Source organism: Anser brachyrhynchus (assembly GCF_964034855.1).
Source record: "Anser brachyrhynchus genome assembly, chromosome: Z".
Taxonomy (NCBI): Eukaryota; Metazoa; Chordata; class Aves; order Anseriformes; family Anatidae; genus Anser; species Anser brachyrhynchus.
This window is the reverse complement of record NC_137697.1, coordinates 18046402-18069651: the sequence shown is the minus strand read 5'-3', so window position 1 is coordinate 18069651 and position 23250 is coordinate 18046402. Positions and strand designations below refer to the sequence as shown.

The window sequence follows — 23250 nt, the reverse complement described above, 5'->3', positions numbered from 1 at the left end:
GGCGCCAGCCGGAGGGGAGCGGTGCGCATGCGCACAGCGGGGCGGTGCCCTCAGGGCGGCGGCCGGCCCCTTCCCGCTGCCCGCCCCCTCAAGATGGCGGCGCTGGCTGTAAACAGGGCCGGGGCAGCGCAGGACGGCGGCCGCGCCTCCAGCACTGTTGGCGGCGGCAGCCGGGGCTCGGCGGGAGCCGCCGTGAAGGTGAGGCGGGCTGTGCCCTCCTGCGGCCGGCCGGGGTCGCCGTGAGGGGGTTGCGAGGACGGGGGAGGCCGCCCCGAAGCCGGGAGCTGTCCCGGAGCGAGCAGGCGTCGCATTCCTGGGGGAGGGCGGCCCGGCGGGGAGACGCGCGGTTAGCTGGCGCTGTTGTATTACGGGTTGTCTTGTTTTTGTTTTTTTCCACACGGTGATCGATTTTGCTCTTTTTGTCAGCCGTTTAAGGTGTTCTTCTCCCCCCCGCTGTTTGTTCCTGCTACCTCGATGCTGCGTTTGTAGCTTCATAAGTGGCTGGTTCGGTATGACTGACCTTTTTACGTGGATCAGATGTGAATAGAAACTTCCTCCACCAGCTGCCTGTCTGCTTTGGCAGGGTCTTGCCCCTTGTTTCCTTTTTTTTTTTCTGTAAGGAAGCATCGGTTTTCTTAGGTGTGCTGATTGACAAGTGGGATCTTCTTGTGGTGGTGCATGAAATGGAAGTGAACTAGGGGTGATCTTGCAGGAGGATGCTGGAGAGTTCTGGTCTCTTTTCTTCTTCTGCTACTCTTATGATCATTCTTTATGTGTCAAAATTAATGAATCAGCCTATCTGCTGTGATTGCAGAAACTGTTATAAAATAAAATGTGTCAAATGGCTTATTGTATGAAGTCTTCCCCTCTTCATCAGCTTGAAAACAAATATGGCCTCTTCTTAAATTGTAGGTTCTCGAGTGTGGAGTCTGTGAAGATGTGTTTTCTCTGCAAGGTGACAAAGTTCCCCGACTGCTTCTGTGTGGCCATACTGTCTGCCATGACTGTCTAACCCGGCTTCCCCTTCATGGCAGAGCAGTTCGTTGTCCTTTTGATCGACAAGTTACTGAATTAGGTAAGGAAAATTAAGTCTAAAGTTCTTAAAAGCGGTCAGCCCAGGATATTTAGAGTACTGTGAGGTTGTACCAAAAGCAGAACAAGAACTGATTTCTGTTACAGGCCTGCCTGCAGACAGTCGTATACTTGGTCAGAATCTACAATTTCTTGCTTTGATTCTGCTGAAAATTGATGATATACATTAAAATGAATAGCTAGATGGCATATGTAGATAGTGCACAGGACTCAATAATATGGGTGAGCTAAATGTGTTGACTTTTTTTTTTTTACAGTGGAGGACCTTCCTAGTGATGTATTTTAATATTTCCAATTAATAAATGTGGTATGTTCTTTTTCCTTCAGAGAAGCTTGTAGCACTGTTAAGCATTAGTGAGATAGGTATCTCAGAAAAATTAAGTCCTAAGTTTTGAACATTATCTTCTTCTTGAACTTGGGCTTACAAGCTTCATACCTTAAAGCATTTTTGTAAACTTCTATTTACAAAGTGGCCAGTCTATTTTAAGCTAGCGTTTTCAGGTTCCTGTGTGGGCATTGTTTTCCTGTTATCCTAAATAGTAAATAAGCTATGCAATTAAATAGATTTTCTTTGACAAACAGTTTTGTCCAGATTCATGATGAAGTGATATACGGGAAAGTACCAGTAATAACAAACCTCCTTTTAAAATGTAGAGTAGTTCTAAATATGAAGTAACGCATACTGGAGTTGTCAAGGTTGAAACTCATACTTTGAACAGGAATTTCATTATTGCAGAAGTGTATGCAGCGAGTACTTGAAAGCATAAGAAACAGCTTTTATCCCACAGTTGGAGTTTATTTTAGGCAAAGATGACACATGTTTGTAATTCCTTTAGAATAGGAATTGCATAGTGAGCATAGGGTTACAGAGAAAACAAGTTATCAGAAGAATTTGTACCAAGATGAACTTGTTTACAGAACTGGCTACAGTAGCTTTGAATACCAGAGTGGGAAAAGAAGAGTTGGATGGAGGAGAATCCTCAGAGTGAGAGATCTCTAGAACAGTAGTCTGTGAAAGGAATGTATAATTATCAAATTAGCTTGAATAAGAATTTACTTTGAAGTGAGAGAATTTGCTAGAGTGAGACGAAATATTAAGGCACATTCTGGGACACTTTCATGGAAACAGAAGTCAGGAAAAGAATTACCAGGGTCATATATCATATGAAAGAGGAGTTTGGGGTGTGGGGGAAGACAGCAGGAGGGTATGTGGTTAAAAGAGTTACAACATATATTTTATCTATGATTGTACAGCTGAAAGTGTGCTTTTATGAGGAATAAGTTAGTGCACGAGAATCAAACTTGCTCTTGTGAAACTTCTGTTTAAGACCTCTGCTTGTATCTTGTAAACTAAAAGCAGACACTCTTTTTACTGTAATAGGGAACTTGTCACTGAGTAATTTTTACTGTCTGTTTTATCAGACAACTGAAAGTATCCTGTAGAGTCTTGTTTTTTTGAGCTTTAGGTTTAACATAGTTGAAAAAAACATAGTGTTTTTATAAAAGCTTCATCTTATATAATAATTAGGAGCTTCTGATGAAATAGAAGCCTTAGAAGTTTAGTAGTGCTTCTATACAGAGGAAGAGGGAAGAAATGGCTAGTTCTGAAAAGACAAATGATATGCTATGACCAGCAGTTGCTCAAAAAAACTTTAGCAAAACAGCTCAAGAGTAAAAATACTTCTGTGGATAAACATGTTCTGCTTGATGATCTGGGGCAGAATTGGGCCATCTACTTTGCAGCTCACCAGCTCTGTAAGAATTGTCTCATGAAATATTGTTTACAGCATGTAAAAATGTGCTTTGTAGAGGGCATCTTGTCGTGATCCCTTTTTTAGGAGTCTGTGCATTTGTCTTGTCCTAACCACCTCATTGTTGCTGCTGTTAGTTACACCTGCAGAGCTAGTGGTTCTTTTTCCAACAGGGAGCTCAGGAGCGGAGGTGGGAGGGAGGTACGTCAACCCTGGATATGATAAAAGCAACTTCTCGTTCTTCCTTCCTGTCCATGTGATGGCCAGTGAGGAAACAAGCTCTGTTTTCGCACATTTCTGCAATTGATGTTCTGCGCTTTAGTGAGTTAGCCTCAGGCAGCCGTGTAGTATCTAAACCTAGCTTATAGTACTGCTGTCAAAAGAAAGTTCTGTCAAAAGAGAAGTTTTATAAACGAGGCATAAGGCTATGTGCATTGAACAAAATTCCTTAGTCAGTAGCTGTGGATTTTATGGATGCTTTTAATCTAATAGTCATTTAACCTGTGCTATAATTAAGCAGATAGAATTGCTTTTTTTCCCTTGCTCTTACTAATATTAAATTGTATTACTAAATCATTTAATTTTACATTTTTCTAGCTTTTCAGAAGGATTCTTGAGAATCCTTCCTTTAATCCTACCTTTAAGAGGTACGCAGGGAGCTATATGAAGGCTGTCTTTCCCCCCCCCCCCCCCCTTCTGAAGTGGATGCTTGGTTTGAATTTGCTGGCCTCTTTCTTCTATGAGTATGTCACCATTTGAGAAGGCAGGATTAGAAGTATTTTGTCAGGATACATAAAGTCTACGATTAAGAACTGGCAATGTGTTTACGTGTTCAGCAAAATATTCTGATAGTTCATAAAAATCTTGCCATCATGGAAAAGGCTTAGTAAAGGCTTAGTAAAGGCTTGACTTAGTAAAGAACTGGTAATACTGAAGCCTGTCCAAACCACGTTACTTGCAGAGTAGACCAAATAGATTTATTTTTTGTTTGAGACAGTTTTTTTAATGTGACCAATCTTCCAATGGACAATTTTAAGTGAGCGTATGCTTGTTGAAGGTATGTGAGCTGTCAACTGAATTAACATTCTTTAACAACAAAAAAGATGTAATAGAAAAAATTTTTCAATTTTCAGATGTCTGAAGCCGTATGTTCTGGATATTGTTTATTTACACAGCATAATCTATGTAACAGTCTCTTTAGAAGAAGACTCCTTTTAGAAAGTTTTTTTCCCTCGGAATATTCTTATGTGGGAGAAGAGGTGATTCATTTCTAGCAACCTGCTTTTTCTCTTCCCTATCCCATGTGGGATTGGATTTTTTTGTGCTTTTTTTTTTTGTGTGTGTGTGTGTGGGGTGGTGCTTTGGTTTGTTTGTTTGTTTTGCAAAGTACGTAGACCAGAGAACTGTTAGGAAGGGTGTGCTTATGTCGGAGACTGGCTTTTCACTTTAGCCAAGCAGCTCTGCTAAGGAGGCCTTTAGTAATACGGCTCAGGTAAACTCTTCTGTGATCATCATGTTACAGAACCTGAACTACTTTCTGTCATTAAAACTTGTTCAGCTGATGTGTGCAGACTTTGGCATACTTCAGGGAATGCATCCCATTGTTGTTTACACTTACATATTCTTTTGCTAGTGTTTGAGTGCTAAGATAAAATTTCAAAACATTGTACAAGAAAATGTGGCTATAACATAACATTCTCTCTGCTTTGATACCATTCTCTCTGCTTTGTTCAGGTATTTAGACACCAGTCGCTCTTTTATTACTGGTGTTATTTATAATCCTTCCCCAGACAAGCTTCATGCATTTGAAAACGGCATTTGTGTTGCTGGCTGGACTCCATCGTAGTGTCTCCATGCAGCTCTGTTGCTATCTCGTTCCTGGCTGACATACTTCCTGCTATTCATGTCATCGTCTTCGTTGGAAAAGAGGCAGTCAGATTGTGCGATGGTTTTGTAATGGGCACAAACATCCCTTGTAGGCATGAGGATGAGATCACTAGACTCTTTTACACTTGTTACCAAAGCAGAATTTGAACTGAAGTCTAAGAGACTAAACAGATGTATTTACACAACTCATGTTTTAGTGTTGTTTTTTTAATATAAAATAAATACTTGATCAATTGTGTTGAAAATATATGCTGAGTACACAGCATTTTTATAGTAGGTTTAGTATAAAAAGAAGCAAAGTGGCTTTTCCTCAAACATGTAAACTTTATGGTAGATACTAGTGAAATGAGATATGACTTTCTGTATAACAGAGAATGTTTTGTAGTTGCTTACTGGTTATAAATTCTGTTACAGTAGATTAATAGTGGAGATTTATACTTGTAAGCTTTCCTGTTCTTCCATCTGTGCCCAAGATTAACAGTACACTGATGATCCTTAACGTATACTAGCAAATTTCAGGATATATAATTTTAAAAGTATAGTAAGATTGTAAAAATCAGTGTGACTTTGTTTCTCCCAAAGTTTAATTTTTATTTCAATTACAAAGTAGAAAATAGATTGTAAGGTAGAATACCTCCAGAGTTTTTTTCTGATCTCTTCTGTTGGTTATGTTTCTATAAATTAATTCTGCTTTGCCTATTATGGCTTGGCTTTCTCTTCATGTTAGACATGGAACAGGAGAAGACTAATGTGACTAAAATCAGACACTAGAATGTAAGCCACGGGGAATACTTTTTATCAAGGCTAGATTGTTTTTTTATAAACATAGAGGAAGTAGTTTTATAAGGAGCTCTGTAATGATTCTGCACCTTTGTCTTCTCTCAGCCTTATCTAGTGTTTGCTTAAAGGCTAAAAACAATGTTTACTTAAGGGTTAATTTGCTATATATCTGTTTGATAAGTAGGTTTATTGTTTTGGTGAGCGTGCATGTATATAGCATACTCTGCTATTAAAGAGTATTGGAATAATGGCTAATCTGGATCTTTAAGGTCTGCATCAGCAATCATATTGATTCACATTGACAGTGCATATTATATACTGTAGTAACTGAGGGTTGTGCACAGTCATTTTGCTATGGGACAGTGCTGTACTAAACAGTGCAAAGAGAACCATCTAGCCACTTTTCTCTGGTTTGTTCTTTAGGAGTTAGTGTTCAGAAATCTTTCTAGATACAGGGTCAGAAAATCCAGGTTCTCATTACAAAATTATTTGAAAGAATTTAGGTCTTAAAAAAAGGATGTTGCACTCTGTATTTCTTCAACTTGTAATGAGATTACTTTCTTCCTTGTTCCGTTTTTCAAAACACAGTGATCCTGGTGGGAGTACTGGAGCTAAAATGTAACTAGGCTCTGAAGTCAGAATATATCAAAGCAGATGACTGTGCTTGTGCTCACTGTAGTTGTGGAAGACCAGAACATAATCTTTGGAAACTCCTTCAAGAACTATGGCAGACAAAAACTTAAACAAGAATTAGGGGTTTTCTTCACATTTGGTTTTGGGAAGAACACTTGGCTTAGACTGGGTGTTGGTAGTGCTACCTGTAGTGGAAAAAGCTTCTGTTGTGGAATTGGTAGGTGCAGAGATCAGTGACATGCCCTTGCTTTATACCAAGCTTCAAAGTTACCAGCCAATTCCTGATAGGCCCTTTTTCCAGAAACAGAATACTTGCTAAAATGTGTGGCCTTTTGCTGATCACAGAATCATGCAATTGTTTGGGTTTGAACAGAACTTGCGGATCTGTTGTTGTCGCCTTTGTGGAACCCTTCCTTGCAAGCAATATTGTGACACATCTGACCCTTAAAAGCATTGCCCTTTATGTGGTGAATATATTTGAAGCATGTGTGTAATTCTACAAAGATCCTTTTTGACTTGTATCTCTGTGTGCTGCAAATCCAAACTGCTTGGGAGCTGGAGATCCCAATGATGAAAATGCTGGTTACTGTCTAGCTGTGGGTACCAAGCTGAGGAGCAGTGAAACATGAGTATTTGGGATGGGTGGATGGTTCTTCTGGTTACTATAACTGCATGCAAATCACGGTAGTCAGTGTCTGTTTGGAACATTACTCTCACTAGTACTATACACCAAAATTTATGGAGTGTTTGCCAGATCTCAGTGCTGAGCGAGAAAGGCCGAATGCCTGTATAGGATCATTGAGATGACATCTGAATTCCTGAAGGATGCAGAGGTTGTACAGCTACCAGGCCACCACAGGGCAGCATAATTCAGAAGAGATGAAACACTCAGCAGAACCAGACAGTTCAAGTGGCCTGGACTTTCTCTTTGAGTAGACACTTGGGATATAGTTTCTGAGAGTTCATGTCAGATGCAGACTCCTGTCAGACACGAAATATGTGGACTGAAAATGTCAAGAGCTTCTAGAGACCACCTGATCTCTGAACCAACTTCTGGCTCCAGTTGCTGTTCTGCTAATCTTTACATCTGAATTATGAGAGGCAGCCCAGCTTTCTTCTGGATTTGGCATTGCTTTCTAAAATTGTATTTTCCAGATCATGCTTGAAGCAAAATTTAAGTTAACTAAGGCAGTCACAAGTGCTTCTATCTTTTCTTGTGAACACAGTTCAAAAGGTAATAAAATAGATGAGTCAATATCAGCTAATACAGGTTATGTACAAATACAACAAGGCACTTCTGGATGTGTCGTTGGTTATATAAAAGTATGCACATTAGTACCCTTGCTCTGCCTGTAGCATTGCGAGTGTTGTAGTTTCTATCATTGTACTCAAAGCTAGCAAAATCCCCATATTTGTTTTCCTACAGTAAACAGTCTGTGTTCTTCAGTAAACATCTGAATAACATCAATGTTACGTGAGAAAACTTTGCCTTTCTTTCAGTGCCCAGAGAAGTGCTCTCTTTGTATTCAGCAGTCATGTTGGGTATAATTAAGTAACTTTTTAAGCTTGTCTTTGATCATAGATAGGTGGTTTCAAGTGCTGGGGAAAATAATTTATTATGAAATCATAAGCATTCATGGATTCTATGATACTTTTTAGGAAAACAGGATATTTGGAGGTTTAATGGGGATTGGTTTTCCCTTATTAGCTTGAGAATCAAAGAATCATTTAGGCTGAGAAAGACCTCCAGGATCATCTAATCCAACCTTTAACCTAGCACTGCCAAGTCCACCATTAAACCACGTCCCTAAGCTCTGTATCTACACATTTGTTGAAGACCTCCAGGGATGCTGACTCAACCACTTCCCTGGGCAGCCTGTTCCAATGCTGCACATCCCTTTCAGTAAGGAAATCTTTCCTAGCATCCAATCTAAACCTCCCCTCAGCACAACTTGAGGCCATTTCCCCTCATCTTATCAGTTGGTGCCTGGGAGAAGAGACTGATCCCCACCTCACTATACCCTCCTTTAAGGTAATTGTAGACCAATATTTATCTATGTCACCAATTTTGGTGAACAGATCATAATAAAGTCCATATACCAACAGCAGGAGACATATTCTTTGAGTTTATTATAGTGTGGAGGCTGGAGAAAGAGCACATGCTTCTTGATTTGTCCCTTCCAAATTAGGGACCATTAACAAATAATTACAACCTGTACCTGGATTGGCTATATGTGCTGTATATGAACAGCCTTGTTAGTGTTAATTAGGACTTAAACTGATCCCAAACTGTGTAGTAATAATGCACAGTTCAGGCTGTAGATATCCTCAAAAACTGATCTGCCCCTGAAATTAAAAACAACAAGAATACAGAAATGGTACTCAAGTTCTGGTACTCTAGAAACCATAGAATATAGAATATTCTAGAATACAGAAATGGTACCCTAATATCTCTTCTGTGAGGAGAGCCTGAGTGAATTCAACACACAGCTCCTTTAAAAATAACTCTTGTCAGATCATCCAGGTTTCTGGAAATATATAGTTGTGATTCAGCTGTGGTAGTGAGCCTATTGTAGCTAATCAAAAATAACTCTCTAGATGTATAATCACAAAAACATTGGGTTCTGTATACTTGTGCTGTGGTTTAACCCAGCAGGCAGCTATGCACCACGTGGCCATTTGTTCACTCCACCTCCTCACACTCCCCAGTGTGTTTGGGGGGGAGAAACAGAGGGGGAAAAGGGGGCGAAAATATGTGGGTTGAAATAAAGACAGTTTAATAGGACAGAAAAGGAAGGTAGAGGAATACTAATGATAAAAGGATATACGAAACAAATGATACACAATGCACTTGCTCGCTGACCGATGCCCAGGCAGACCCTGAGCAGTGTTGTGTCTGGCCCAGCTGTCTTGGTTCTGTCCCCTCGCAGCTTTTGCACCGCCAGCCTCCTTGCTGACAGGGTGGTTTGAGAAGCTGAAAAGTCCTCGAATTAGTTGTGGCTGAGAAATACTTGTATTAAAGCATTGGTATGTTACCAGCATTATTCTCATACTAAATCCAAAACACAGCACTAGGAAGAAAACTAACTATCCCAGCTGAAACAAGGACAACTCGGTCCTTGAAAATAGCATGCAGCCCATTTGAGGAATACCTGATGGCATCCTACTAGAATGTGTACTATCACGTTTCTAATATATATAACCTCTTTGCTGTGAGGAAGATGCTAGAGGTTTTCCACTTAAGAAAGTAATTATGTCTCTCTCAGGAAGAGAATGACAGAAGAGAATGGGCCAACCAGCTGGAGGGCAGCTTTGCAGAAAAGGACTTTGGCATCGTGGTGTGCCCTTGAAGCAAGGAAGGCTAATGGTGTCTTGGGCTGCGTTAGGAGGAGCGTTGCCAATAGGCTGAGGGAGGTGATCCTTCCCCCTGCTCAGCACTGGTGAGACACCTGGAGAGCTGTGTCCAGTTCTGGGCCCCTAGTACAAGAGGGACATGGAGCTACCAGAGGTGGTCCAACAAAGGGCCACAAAGATGATGCAGGGACTGGAGTATCTCTCCTATGAGGAGAGGATGAAGAGAGGTGGGACTGTTCAGGCATGGGGTTGTGGGGGGAAATAGGTGGTCTTATCAGTGTGTATAAATACATGAAGGGAGGGTGCAAAGAAGATAGAGCCAGGCTCTTTTTTAGTGGTGTCCAACATCAAGACAAGAGGCAATGGGCACAAAATGGAACACAGGATATTCCCACTGAACATCAGGAAGTGTTTCTTCACAGTGCGGGTGATGGAACAATGGAACAGACTACCCAGAGTGGTTGTGGAGTCTCCTTCCTCTGAGATCTTCAAAAGCCATCTGGACATGGTCCTGGCCAACCTGCTGTAGGTAGCCTTACTTGATAACTTCCAGAGGACCCTTCTAACCTTAACCATTCGGTGATTTTGTAATGACTAAAAAGTAAACATCTAGTAGTGCTCACAGGTGGTACTTCAACGGAGAAAATGTCTTAATGATACTGTTGCTGAAAAAAGTCAGTGGGTGATATTTTCTTGGAGAAGTAATCACTAAGGTTTTCATATGCTACGTAGCCTACTGAGGTAGCATTTAGCAGCAGTCTCCAGGATGCTATTGTGTTTTTGATGTTCATTGTGTTGCTTCCTATTAACCTCTACAAAATAAGGGTGATGCAGCAGTAGACATAGACTTCTCTCTCTCATGCTCCCTGCAGGAAAGTAGATCTTTTTCTCTATCAAATAGTTCTAAACATTGTTTTAGTTTTCTTTTTTTTTTTACTGGGATGAGGTCTGCAGTAGGTGTTGCATCTTGTGATCAGGGAATATGAGGTTGGTCAGTGTGAATTCTTCATAGCTTCTGTTAGTACAGTAGAAATGTTAATGATGTGCAAAATTTATTAAATTGTATAACATGCATTATAGTTTGTGTTCCTTATAGTCCGTAGTTGTTAGCTTTCACAGATCATTTTACAAGTGTTCTTACTGAGTTTTTATAAGCATTTAATAGTCTTGGCATTTCTTAAGTAGGGAAAATCTGCATAAACAATAAATAGTTCCATGATGGAAGGAAAGAAGAGGATAGAAAGGTAGTGTGAGCTTAGATAGAAAGTGTGATAGTGGTATCTCACCATAATTATATGTCCTAGTATTTGTCAGAATCTTGCCTGTGGATTGTGGAGATGCTGATTCTATTCTTCCTCTCCTCCCCCTCATTTAATTCTTCCTCAAAAATAGGAGATTCTGGTGTCTGGGGCTTGAAAAAGAATTTTGCTCTGTTGGAACTCTTGGAACGTTTGCAGAATGGACCTGCTGGGCAGTGTGGGACAGCAGAAGAAGCCATTGGTCTCTCTGGAGAGGTACTGAGTTTGGGAAAAAAAAAAAAAAAAAAAAAACAACTTTGTTAAGTTTGCTTAAAATATTCTTTAGATAGGAAAAAAAAAAGTAACTTCCTTGGCAAATGTAATTTCACGACTAAAGCTATTTTCTTTTAGTATCTAGTATTAAGGTTTTAAGTAATTCCTTCATAATTCAATTCTAATATGCACTGACTAAATCAAAAAGGTAGTAGTTACATGAAGCATGTGTATTTCCCCCTTTTTTAGACTTCTAAGATTTTTTAAAAGTTTACTCATTTAGATATTTTATTTACAGTAATTTTCTAATAAGTTCTAGAAAACTCTTCTAAACTCTTCCTAAAGACTTCACAGCAACTCCTTGTTCCGAATAGTTGCCTTCTGTAGTCTTTTGATATGACTACATCATGTGATAGCAGTTCATTATCAAAATTGACTGATTTAGCACCTCATTATTAACAACTGGTATGCAGAAGGTATTCTAGGAGTAGGTGATAGTTCTACGTATATATTTTTCTGTTGGTGTTTTGTCTCTCTGTAAATTTCTCTCTGAAGGAAATGTCTGGAGCCTGATTTATTTTAGCCTTCAAATCTTTACAACTTCTACTGAAGTTTATATTATAGAATCACTGAACACTCCGAGAATAATATATTGGAGTTTATGGTAAAGAAAACTGACTTTTATTTTGTAAAGATCTATTAGGAACTTAAAATCAAGTTTTCAAAGCAGTCTATATTGGTGACAGGTCTTTGTTTTTGTTTGTTTTTCCCAGTAATTGGCATGAAATATTAACAACTTTTTTCTTTGTTTTTTTTAGAGTATCATTCGTTGCGATGAAGATGAAGCCCATGTTGCATCTGTTTATTGCACTGTTTGTGCCACTCACCTGTGTGCAGACTGTTCCCAGCTTACTCATTCTACAAAGACACTAGCGAAACACAAGCGTGTACCTCTTGCTGATAAGCCTCATGAGAAGACCATGTGCTCCCAACACCAAGTGCATGCTATTGAGTTTGTTTGTTTAGAAGAGGGCTGTCAGGCCAGTCCTCTTATGTGTTGTGTCTGCAAAGAATATGGGAAGCATCAAGGTCATAAGGTACTAATAAGAATTTGTTTTGTGTCATGCCATGGGATGGCTTGCATAATTTTTTTATCCAGTTCAAGTATGAAAGATTATCAGTAGAGAAGGATAGATTCTTGATATGTCTTCATAGAAATAACACCATGCTGTTCTTTCCTTTTTCCTTCATTTCAGATAACTTCCATAGTAAAAATGACAAGGAAAAAACATTATTTTTATGACCTTAGTAAGTTACTTAAATATTAAGGTGGACTGTCCCTTTATTTGATGCTTTTCTGAACATGTTATGGTATTGAATCAGCTGTCCTGAAAGTTGTTATTCATCGTGTAAACACTAGGTTCACCCAACCTGGTTTGGTCCAACCACCTGTTTTTTTTTAGAAGTAATTATTGTAAACAGACAAATTTATATATGTACTTGTGTAATTGCTAGATATGTATCTTAGTGTCAGCATAATCTGTAACTCCTGATTAATGCATTTATGTAATTTATTTAATGCATATAATACATGTAGATTTTAATATTTAGAAGGATATAGAAGATGAATAAGGAAGATATTTATGCTTGATCTTTGATACATTGCTTTTTAATTAATAGCATTCTGTCTTGGAACCAGAAGCAAACCAGATACGTGCATCCATTTTAGACATGGCCCACTGCATACGAACTTTCACAGAAGAAATCTCAGATTATTCAAGAAAATTAGTTGGAATAGTTCAGCATATAGAAGGAGGAGAACAAATAGTTGAAGATGGAGTTGGAATGGCCCATACAGAACATGTATGCTATGTTGTTTGTTGGTTTTTTTTACATAATTGCTGTTTATAATAACTCAAATATGGTTTATAAGGTTGTTCTTAAGCTTCTAACAAATGAATTTTTTTTCAGAGCAGTGAATTATAACATACCTTATTACAATGCTTTCATTTTGAAGAATTGCTTTGAAAATTATACATAGGCTCAGTAAGACAAGACCTTAAGTTCTCTCTACCAAGAGATGAGACTACTGTCTCTACCAAGTTCTCTATCACTATTGAGACAGCAGGGAACTTGTAATTCATCACAGTAGTTCTTAGTCTGCACGAAAATAGAGAGGCAGTAGGAAAAGCTGTATAATTACAAGTGTAATATTGAAGTACAGTGACAGATTGCATGTCTGTCCTCGAGTGCTGTGATATTACTGGGTCAGTAACATCTGGTCAGTAGAAAATTTCTAGTAGGGTGTGTGTATAATATTTATATATATATGAATAAGCTACTTGATTATAGGAGTAAGTTCTTGGAGGATCTTGGTTTTAATGCTGATAAGACTGTATAACTGGGTCTTGAACTTTGATGTAGCTCAGCAGACCTGAACATAATTTAGAAATTAGAATGAAATGAAAAATATGCTTCTGCAATCAACTGGTGTCCTTATTGCTCTTGTTCTTTTGATTGTAACACTGTAGGTACCAGGGACTGCAGAGAACGCTCGCTCATGTGTCCGAGCCTATTTTTCTGATCTTCATGAAACCCTTTGTCGTCAGGAGGAAATGGCTCTTAGCGTTGTTGATGCTCATGTGAGAGAGAAATTGATTTGGCTTAGGCAACAGCAAGAAGACATGACCATCCTATTGTCACAGGTTTCAACAGCTTGCCTTCATTGTGAAAAGACTCTACAACAGGTAAGTTGGCAAGTGAGCCATAACATCCCATAACACACCTAGCACCGTGATTTAAGTTTAGGCTACAAACAAAGTGTGTGTGGTACTCTGCATTTATTTTCCTTTAGACTATTTGTCTTAAGACAATAATTATATAACATGAGATTGCCAATGTTCTTTATAAGGGGGTGTTAAACAAGGATAGTCAGTACAACAGCATCAAATTGTCCAGTTGCTATAAATTTTGTGACATGACTCTTTAGAGTAGTATGTTTTTGAGGTTTGTGGGGAGGAGGAGAGAGAAAAGTGAAACAAGAAAACGTAAAAAAAAAAAAAAAAATGGGAAGGATTTTACAGTTGTAATTACTAATATGCATGTTTGAAGATAGTTGTCATGCAAGGTTGGTAGGACAAACTGTGTTTGGACTAAATAACTGTCTCTAGCATTTGCAGTGTGGGCAATTCAGTATCATACTAAATGTGTGAAAAAAGTGGCTACATAAGAATATCTGGTTGGTGCTTTATTCTCTTAATTTAACAATAACAAAATTGCATATGTAGTGAACAGTAAATTGAGTATGAGAAATCACTTCATTAATGTGATATTTATACAAACTTTTAAAATTTGTTTAGAACTAGTGTCTGGTGGCTTAGTCAAATGTATGTTTTAACTATGCAAGTTTTCTTATTAACAGTGGATTTTGATCTTGTGTTAAGTACGTTGGCTGCAAAGCAGCAGCTGTAGTCCAGCTGCTGGAATGATATGTGAATGATATAAATATTCTTTATGTATTATATTATTCTCTTTTCTAATCTTTATTCTTAGAGGACTAAGAAAGGTTAAAGGTTTTTTTTTTTTACAACCACAGAACCATTTAGTGTCTCCTAGTATTAAGGAAGAATGACACGGCCTATGTATTTGTATCATGATTTTAAATACATTTTTTGTAGGTGTTTCTTTAACTAGAGTATTTCTATTTAAAATACTTCATTTCCAATTATCATATTTACTTATGTCCTGATTTGTTTGTACTAAGTATGTTACTGAGAGAAAAGCATGGTTTTGTGTTTTTTTGTCTGTTTAGGATGACTGTAGAGTAGTGTTGGCCAAACAGGAAATTACAAGATTGCTCGAGACATTACAGAAACAGCAGCAACAATTTACAGAGCTTGCAGATCATGTACAGCTGGATGCTAGCATTCCTGTCACTTTTACAAAGGTATATTTAATCTCATGGAAATAACAGCTATCCACTTTATGAAGGCCAAAGTGTATTTTAAAGAAAGCAGGAATAATATATCTTCACTATGATACTGTATTTGTTGCAGCAAATTCAGGCAGTTCAGCATCAAGCCACAGTACTTTATCCGATGATGAGTACTGTCTGGTATTTGAGCAACAAAACCACTGTGCTATAATTAGTGTGAGAAATAATAATTTAACATTTAATGACTGGCTACATCAGTAGCTTTCCTTGAACATCAGCTGCTTTCCTTTAAATATTCAGTTAGTATTTGTGAATGCTAGAAGCACTTTTCTTTGGAAATGTCCCTGATTCGCTGTATGTTTAGCTCAGACTATGAAATTACCCCTTCTGTCTCTTGGCTTTTTCATGACGGCAGCATAACTCTTGCAGAATGCTTATGTTTCTTGAATATTGCAAACCTGTATTTAAAAACCAAAAAAATCTATTGTATATTTCAGTTCATAACGTGAGCTTCAGTTCATTCAGTTTTTATGGTAGCTTTGTCTGAACTACAAATAGGGATTCTTTTCCTTGCCTCAAACCAAGACTTATTTTGTGATATGTTTGGTTTTAAAATCACTATTTCAGATTACTGCTTAAAGCAATTAATGTTGCTGTTTTCAAGTTGCAAAGGTCTGGAAATAGGTTGAGGTGAAGAAGTATAGCAGCGGAGCCTTCTGCAATGAAATAACTGTAGCTGGGAACATTGATGTGACAAAACGTAGTGGAAAAGCTACAAAACCAACAGTTTGCTGGTCAGAGAATTTTAATTGCTATAAGCAACTTGTGGTATTTGAGCCACAAATGATAATAAAAAAAAAATCTGAAATGTTAAGTACAGATGTACAAGCATGAGATGTCTTTGGATGGCTTTTTAAGAGATGTGATAACACAGGTAGAAGTTACAAGTTAACATCCAAAGTTAACATCCAGTAACTTCTGTAGTGGTGATCCATATTATTGACAGAACTGACTTGCACTTTTACAGTCCATCCATTTAATGACTTCACAAATAGTGAGAACATAAGTATCTTACAAATACAGGTTTTCTAACATTAATTTCCAAAACTTGTTTGTGTATGCTGTTTCTTCCAGGACAACAGAGTACATATTGGACCAAAAATGGAAATTCGGGTTGTCACTCTAGGATTAGATGGAGCTGGCAAAACAACTATTTTGTTTAAGTTAAAGCAAGACGAATTCATGCAGCCAATTCCAACAATAGGTTAGTCGCAACAACTTAAATGTAAGGATTTTCTGAATGTTTGACTTATCTGTAGAATTTGACTAGCTTATATCCATAGACAAGATTATAAAACTCAAATGTTTTTATTTAGGTTTTAATGTTGAAACAGTAGAATACAAGAATCTGAAGTTTACTATTTGGGATGTAGGAGGGAAGCACAAGTTGAGGCCGTTGTGGAAGCATTATTATCTCAATACACAAGGTGAGACTAATACAACTTATAAACCATATTTTGTCTTCTGACTTGTATTTCAGAGCCAAAAAGGTAATTAACAGAAATCATGTATAACCGTAGAACATTTTTCATCTAATACAAAGTTCAGCTGCTAGATTCATGAGCTAACATATTTTAATCTAGTTGTTCATTGTGTCTGCTGTATGATAAGGGTGTCTTCTCCATAAATCCATCAGACAGTTCATGAAATGCCAAACAAAATTAGAATTTCTGTTAAATCTGGTTTTGTCTGACAACAGTCAAGGTGCAGTGTTCCAAAGTTTGTGTAGTGAGAAGTAGTACTTGTCCGGTGCAAAGTTTAAATAGCACTTGAAATTAAAATACTCAGTCTTAGGAGCCTCTAAATTCTACAAAGTTCTGCGATTTCTTACTTTGCATTGCAGTCTTAGATCTACTTGTGGACTAGATTTCAGAATCAAGCACTTTATTAGTAAAATTTGTTATAAATGATGCTGACTTGGAAATTAACGCTGCCCTTCTGTAAGTGCTCTGTAGTTGTTTTCCAACTTAGAAAGGGGCTTCTCTTCATGAATTCACTGTGGATTGCCTGAAATACTTAGGAATGAGAAAACATTAGTTTTGAGTTTTGCAAATGCATTTTGTGCGTTATTTAGCCTTCACTGCAAACTTTAACATTTTCAATCACCCCCATCTTCACAAACTTTTAAAAATTTGATCTTGGGTTTCTGTTGATCTATTAAATCTTACCCAATAAATACCAGTAGCATAGAGTTATGTCAGCCTTTAAGAATTGTAAGCTGGAGACAACAATCTAAGCAATTAACCTGGTGCATCCTTGCAGTAAGTTTTGTTTGGTTTTGGTGGTGTTATTTATTTATCTCTCCATGTATTTAAAACACAGTGAGTTTGAATTCTGTCCACCTAACTCTCTGGTCTTTCTGGTACCTTGGTTACTTTCTGTGGTGCATAGTAAAACTTACTGTCTCTGTGTCGAGTCCATTGTAGTCTTCTCTGTAATATGTAGTCCATAGCTCAGGAAAGCTGTGCTGATTTGGCTTAACTGTACGTTCTGCAGCCAGCTAAGGGAAATGAAACCATTGTGTGTGAGTCTGAACATAAATGGATCAAAAATGATTTGCACGGGGATACTCGATCCACACAAGGTAAATCTGGTTTAGACCAAAGCAGTTAAAACTTGCACAGCCTTTGTGTTAAACTAGGCCTAAAACTGCAGACTTCTTCCTTGTTTCAAGGTGAATTCTAGATTTTTGTCAAAAGTATAGAGGTATGTAAGGCGTTTCAATGTCTTCCTGAAACTGAAGTTGTGTGCTGCTGAGAAACTTCATGTAAAGGACTGCTAGGAAAAAAAATGTTAGCTGAAAGCTAACTTGACAGTTTGTATGTGAATGTGTGTAAAATGTTTTTTTTTCTTTCACAGCGGTTGTGTTTGTTATTGATAGCAGTCACAGAGACAGGGTCAGTGAAGCACACAGTGAACTCGCAAAATTGTTAACAGAGAAGGAATTGCGGGATGCCTTGCTCCTGATCTTTGCTAATAAACAGGTACTTGTGACTTTTTTTTCATTCTGCTACTCTTTACCTGAGTTTGTGTATCAAATTCAAACTTCCTGAATCCTCCCCTACAGGAACGGGAATGGTAATATGGAAAGGATAAAATATAGATGTTTTCCTAATATTTAATTTTGGTAAAATAATGCTAAAGGGCCTAGTAGATTTAAGTCAGTTTTTGTTTTTGTGATAACAAGTAGTGAACTTGTCACTGTTTCATTTGACTTTGAGGTTTGGAAAGCTTTTATGTAATCTGTAGCCTTAATCTAAGCCATCAGTTAAAAAAGCTTCAGAGTACGGAAAAATAATTGAGTCTGTATATCTGATTCTGTTGCAGGATGTAGCAGGCGCGCTTTCAGTGGAAGAAATTACGGAACTGCTGAGTCTCCATAAACTCTGCTGTGGCCGTAGCTGGTATATCCAGGGTTGTGATGCCCGAAGTGGTACAGGACTTTTTGAAGGATTAGACTGGCTTTCAAGGCAGTTAGTGGCTGCTGGTGTCCTGGATGTGGCTTAATTTCAGAACAGTCGTGTTTGTTGTTCACTGTTTTGTTTGCATGATTTAGGATGTTGTAACCAGGTCTGCCCTCTGAAGGGGGGAATTTATTTAAACTTGATGGTTACAGAAAAATACAAGCCTTTATTCAAGACTGGATAATTGGTTCAGTAAACTTGTACAGTTAGTGTTTTTGACATTTGATACATGTACAAGTGATGAAATGGGCTAGTTACACAGGGGCCTTGAAAATTCTTTTTGTTGAAATTAGGTTGTTAAAACTTAAAGTTCTTCCCTGGTAAAATATGCATTAGAGTTCATCTAACAATCATAATAAGGTTGCGGAAGTTAATGTCAGAAAAACTTTGAGCGGTTTAGAAATGCTTTCCCAAGAAACTATTCCAAAATCCATCTTAGGTTATTAGAATAGTCAGCTGAGGTCATTAGTCAGAAATAAATTATGCTACTTTTTAATATCTTAAAAAATGCATTCAGCTAAAGCTGGCATTGGAAATTACATGCAAATACACTGCAAAAGGAAAATGCTTCCCCTGTTATTTATTAACCTCTCTGTTAGTAGATGGGAGCATAATGGCAAAGAAAACCGAGAATCGGGAACAATGTAGTACTAACTGGATGTGACATTGTTTAGTTGGTTGTTTTCTATTTTTTATTTTACTTTTTTTTGAAAGTCTACACATGCTAAATTATTTATGGACAGACTATAGTGATATTAAGGTGAAAATGTTTTGTGAATTCTTGAGGACATAATCTGCCTTTAGAGATTAAGATTGCTCCTCAAGAAGTCAAATGAAGCTTAAAAAAAAAAGACCACCTCAAAGAAGCAGTGTGGTGTAATATCAATCCACCTATGTACTCTTATGTAGAAGCCAAGCTTCCAGATAAAGGTAGTGGCCTTAAAATAACATAATGTAAAAACAGTGTTCACTAATTATAACTCTTACTTACAAAAGCTGATAGCAAAATGTGATGTAAACCTTCTGTATTAAGATTTTTAATTCTTACTACATCTTCTACATGCAGCTGTCACCAATGCCTCTGTTTTCAAAGGTCACTCATTCACAAACCCATGTGATATATGTGTAGCACTGTTTAAGTTTAGAAAAGGTTGTGGTCACTTAGTGGTATCTCCTTTTCTGCTGCGCACGCAGTTCTGTTAAGTTTTATCTGACTGGTATGCATACAAGAAACTTCTGGTCTTCTCCTAAGTGCACAGCCACTGCCCATTGAAGAAGACATGCCACGACCCTCTTCACATCAGTAAAAGAGCAAGGAAGAGCATAGCCAATAGATCAAAACTGCAGAGCATCTTTTCTTACCACAGTAGAGGTAAACAGGAAGAATCACGCAGCAGAAACAAGCAGCGTTGTTGCACAGATCTTTTTGACACACTGAAAAACATTAACCTGTGAAGGCTGTGACTCTCACCCAGTGAGGAAGAATAATCGCATGGTCTGTGGCTGTGGCTTTTTTGTATTGTCAGCTTTATGATGTTTTCCAACTACATACTTTAGGTAAGGCCAAGAATGTATAAGCAAAAATTCTAGTACATTTGCACTTTTTTCAAGAGGAAGTAGTTAAAGAACTACTTCCTCATAATGACACTTGTTCATAGTTTTCTCTTGTTACATGTGTTTCATGTAAATGATGTTAAATGGAGCTTCAGTTTAAGCAGGTCTAATTACTTGAATAGTAGCTGAAAGAACACTAAGCTTTAAAATAGTAATGTTTGTGAAACAAGCTTCAATGCCTACATAGGTACTGAGAAGGGGTAGTTACTCTTTCTGCAGATTACCTGATTAATCTAGAAATAGTTTACATTGGGCTGAAGGGCATTTTTTCTGCACCACCGAACTAAAAAAAAATAATCATCCTTCCCAGCCTGCAACATCTTGCACGATACACAGTTGGCTGCTGTTGACTTGAGCATCTGCTCAGCCTGTACCGCAGAGCAGTTCCAGATATAGTTAGTGCTGACTGTCTGTTCGTAGCGCTCTTTTTAAAACATTAATAAGGTCTGCTAGTGTGGTAGATACTTTTTCCAGGAAGACATTTGTTCTCAAGAAAAATCTGAACCTGTAACTTTATTATAGTTGGTTTCTGTGTCAGTTATACAGTGCCCTCATACTCCGTAGTTACGTTTCTAATTACTGCTAAAAAATGCTCAAGGTGACCAGTTCGTGAGTTGGTGGAATGTTTTTGTTTTTTGTGGCAGTATATTTGCGGGCAGAGGAAATACACTCACTCGTGCATATTTTTGAGTACAAAGGATTGCTTGCTTGTGACATACGTGGAATACTACCATACAGTGTTTTTAGTGGAATTTATTTAAGATGACTTAAAGTAACTGTGAAGGTGTTGCATTTGTCTGTGAACTCTTTAGTGTAAACAGGTACACTGAGAGGTTTATTTGTATTATAAGTTAATACTATATATAAACTGCTTCAGTTAAAAATTTAAGCTTGTTTCACCAGTTCTGTTGAACTTCAGTTTTAATGTTCTGACTTATGCAAAGAAGTAGTTCCTCAACTAGAACTTATTCAAGTGTTACTAACTATGAGGATTATTTGAAAAGGCTGATTAACGTTTCATAAGATTTTGACTTAATTGTGAAATTGAGTAAATGCAACATCTAGTGACAGTGTTGTGGCATTCTTTAAATAATCTTGGCTCAAAAATAGTATGTCTAGGCTAACTGCAAAAATCATGTTTTATCACACAATGTGGTCTTTCTGTATGTTACCTTCAAATTTATAGTGGAATGGGTGGTACTTGAGGGCTTTCTTCTGAGATGGTTCCAAATTCTGAACCGATGGATGTTACATAATTATTTTTGGAAAGAAAGGGCTCTTTTAATGGAAACAATTCATGAGGTGCAGAGTTGTCTGGAAAAATGAGTTGTTTTCTTCAATAAAAGTATCTAAAACTTTTGGAGATCTAGTTTTCTTTTAATAAACTTGCCTTTTTTGATAGTTATCTAAGAACAGAGGTGTGCTACATCTAACATACTAAAACGTTCTTGTTTGATGCCTGAAGGTAGCCTTTTATCTCAATAAAGTAAGCCTCCTCAGGGTAACAGCTTTCAATGGACTGAATTTGCTTATCACATATCTGTTTTTGTGAACTTGCCACAGTTGTAAACTGCAGAGTGTTGTGGTGTTATGTGAACATAAACACTCAAAGTTAACAATACAGTATTTACAGTAGACTTAACTGTCCACTATAATACAGGACCCTATTTAGCCACAGGTTCACAACAGCTTTAAAAGGCATCTAAGCTTTCACTAAGGACCACATCAAAACACTGGACATGAGCTTAGTTTGAAATAAATCGTAGCAATTATCTCAAATGAGTTTTTCAGCAGATCTGGTGACGGTTGTAGGCTTTTAGAGAAAAATCAGGCCAAAAACAGATACCCAAGGCTAAAATAATGAGAAAGGAAGCATTTAAAGAAAAAAAGGGCACATTTTGCACAGCACTTCATAAACTGCAGTTGAATAAATTGGTTACTTGCTCATTCAGTCCAAATGAATGTGGACCACCTTTGAAGAGGTAGATTATGTATTGTCATAGCAAAACATTCACAACACTCTAATTGTTGATAATAGAATCATTAAGTTTGGAAAAAACCTCCAAGATCATCTGGTCCAACCATCCCCCTACCACCAATGTCACCCACTAAACCATGTCCCTAAGCACCACATCCAACCTTTCCTTGAACACCCCCAGGGACGGTGACTCCACCACCTCCCTGGGCAACCCATCCCAATGCCTGACTGCTCTTTCTGAGGAGAAATGTCTCCTCATTTCCAACCTGAACCTCCCCTGGTGCAACTTGAGGCCATTCCCTCTAGGCCTATCACTAGTTACCTGTGAGAAGAGGCTGACCCCCAGCTCCCCACACCTTCCTTTCAGGGAGTTGCAGAGAGCAATAAGGTCTCCCCTGAGCCTCCTCTTCTCCATACTAAACAACCCCACTTCTGTCAGCTGCTCCCCATAGGACTTGTGTTCCAGGCCCTTCACCAGCTTCGTAGCCCTTCTCTAGACACGCTCCAGGGCCTCGATGTCCTTCCTGTAGTGAGGGGCCCAAAGCTGAACACAGTACTCGAGGTGCGGCCTCACCAGAGGAGAGTACAGGGGGCGATCACCTCCCTGGTCCTGCTGGCTACACTATTCCTGATACAAGCCAGGATGCCGTTGGCCGCCTTGGCCACCTGGGCACACTGCCTGCTCGTGTTCAGGCGAGCATCAATCAGCACCCCCAGATCCTTTTCCTCTGCACAGCTTTTCAGCCAATCTGCCCCAAGCCTGTAGCGCTGCATGGGGTTGTTGTGGCCAAAGTGCAGGACCCAGCACTTGGCCATGTTGAACCTCATCCCATTGGCCTCTGCCCATTGACCCATCCTGTCCAGGTCCCTCTGCAGGGCCTTCCTACCCACCTGCAGATCGACACTACCCCCCAGCTTGGTGTCATCTGCAGACTTACTGAGGGTGCACTCAATTCCCTCACTCAAATCATCAATAAAGATATTAAAGAGGACAGGCCCCAACACCGACCCCTGAGGAACACCACTGGTGACCGGTCGCCAGCTGGACTTCACTCCGTTCACCACCACTCTCTGGGCCTGGCCGTCCAGCCAGTTTTTAACCCAGCAAAGAGTGTACCTGTCCAAGCCCTGGCCTGTCCAAGCCCTGGGCTGCCAGCTTCTCCAGGAGAAGACTGTGGGAGACCGTGTCAAA

At 38.6% G+C, this 23250-nt stretch overlaps 1 protein-coding gene across 1 annotated transcript; it reads left to right on the top strand.

The window, feature by feature from the left end:
* Positions 1 to 31: 31 nt before the first annotated feature.
* TRIM23 (tripartite motif containing 23) lies at positions 32 to 21439 on the top strand. The gene is made up of 11 exons (XM_080574683.1): positions 32 to 198; positions 913 to 1075; positions 10890 to 11011; positions 11827 to 12105; positions 12689 to 12871; positions 13540 to 13755; positions 14820 to 14954; positions 16077 to 16206; positions 16319 to 16429; positions 17862 to 17986; positions 18330 to 21439. Exons 1-11 carry the CDS (start codon positions 94 to 96, stop codon positions 18507 to 18509), a joined length of 1749 nt encoding a protein of 582 aa, XP_080430809.1. The 5' UTR covers positions 32 to 93; the 3' UTR covers positions 18510 to 21439.
* The last annotated feature ends 1811 nt before the right edge of the window (positions 21440 to 23250 follow it).

Excerpts from the sequence above, each read along its gene's own strand:
- TRIM23 (XM_080574683.1), top strand. The coding sequence starts at position 94 with ATGGCGGCGCTGGCTGTAAACAGGGCCGGGGCAGCGCAGGACGGCGGC. Across the intron at positions 11,012-11,826 it reads CCATTGGTCTCTCTGGAGAG|AGTATCATTCGTTGCGATGA; the intron begins GTACTGAGTTTG and ends TGTTTTTTTTAG. Across the intron at positions 12,872-13,539 it reads GAATGGCCCATACAGAACAT|GTACCAGGGACTGCAGAGAA; the intron begins GTATGCTATGTT and ends GTAACACTGTAG.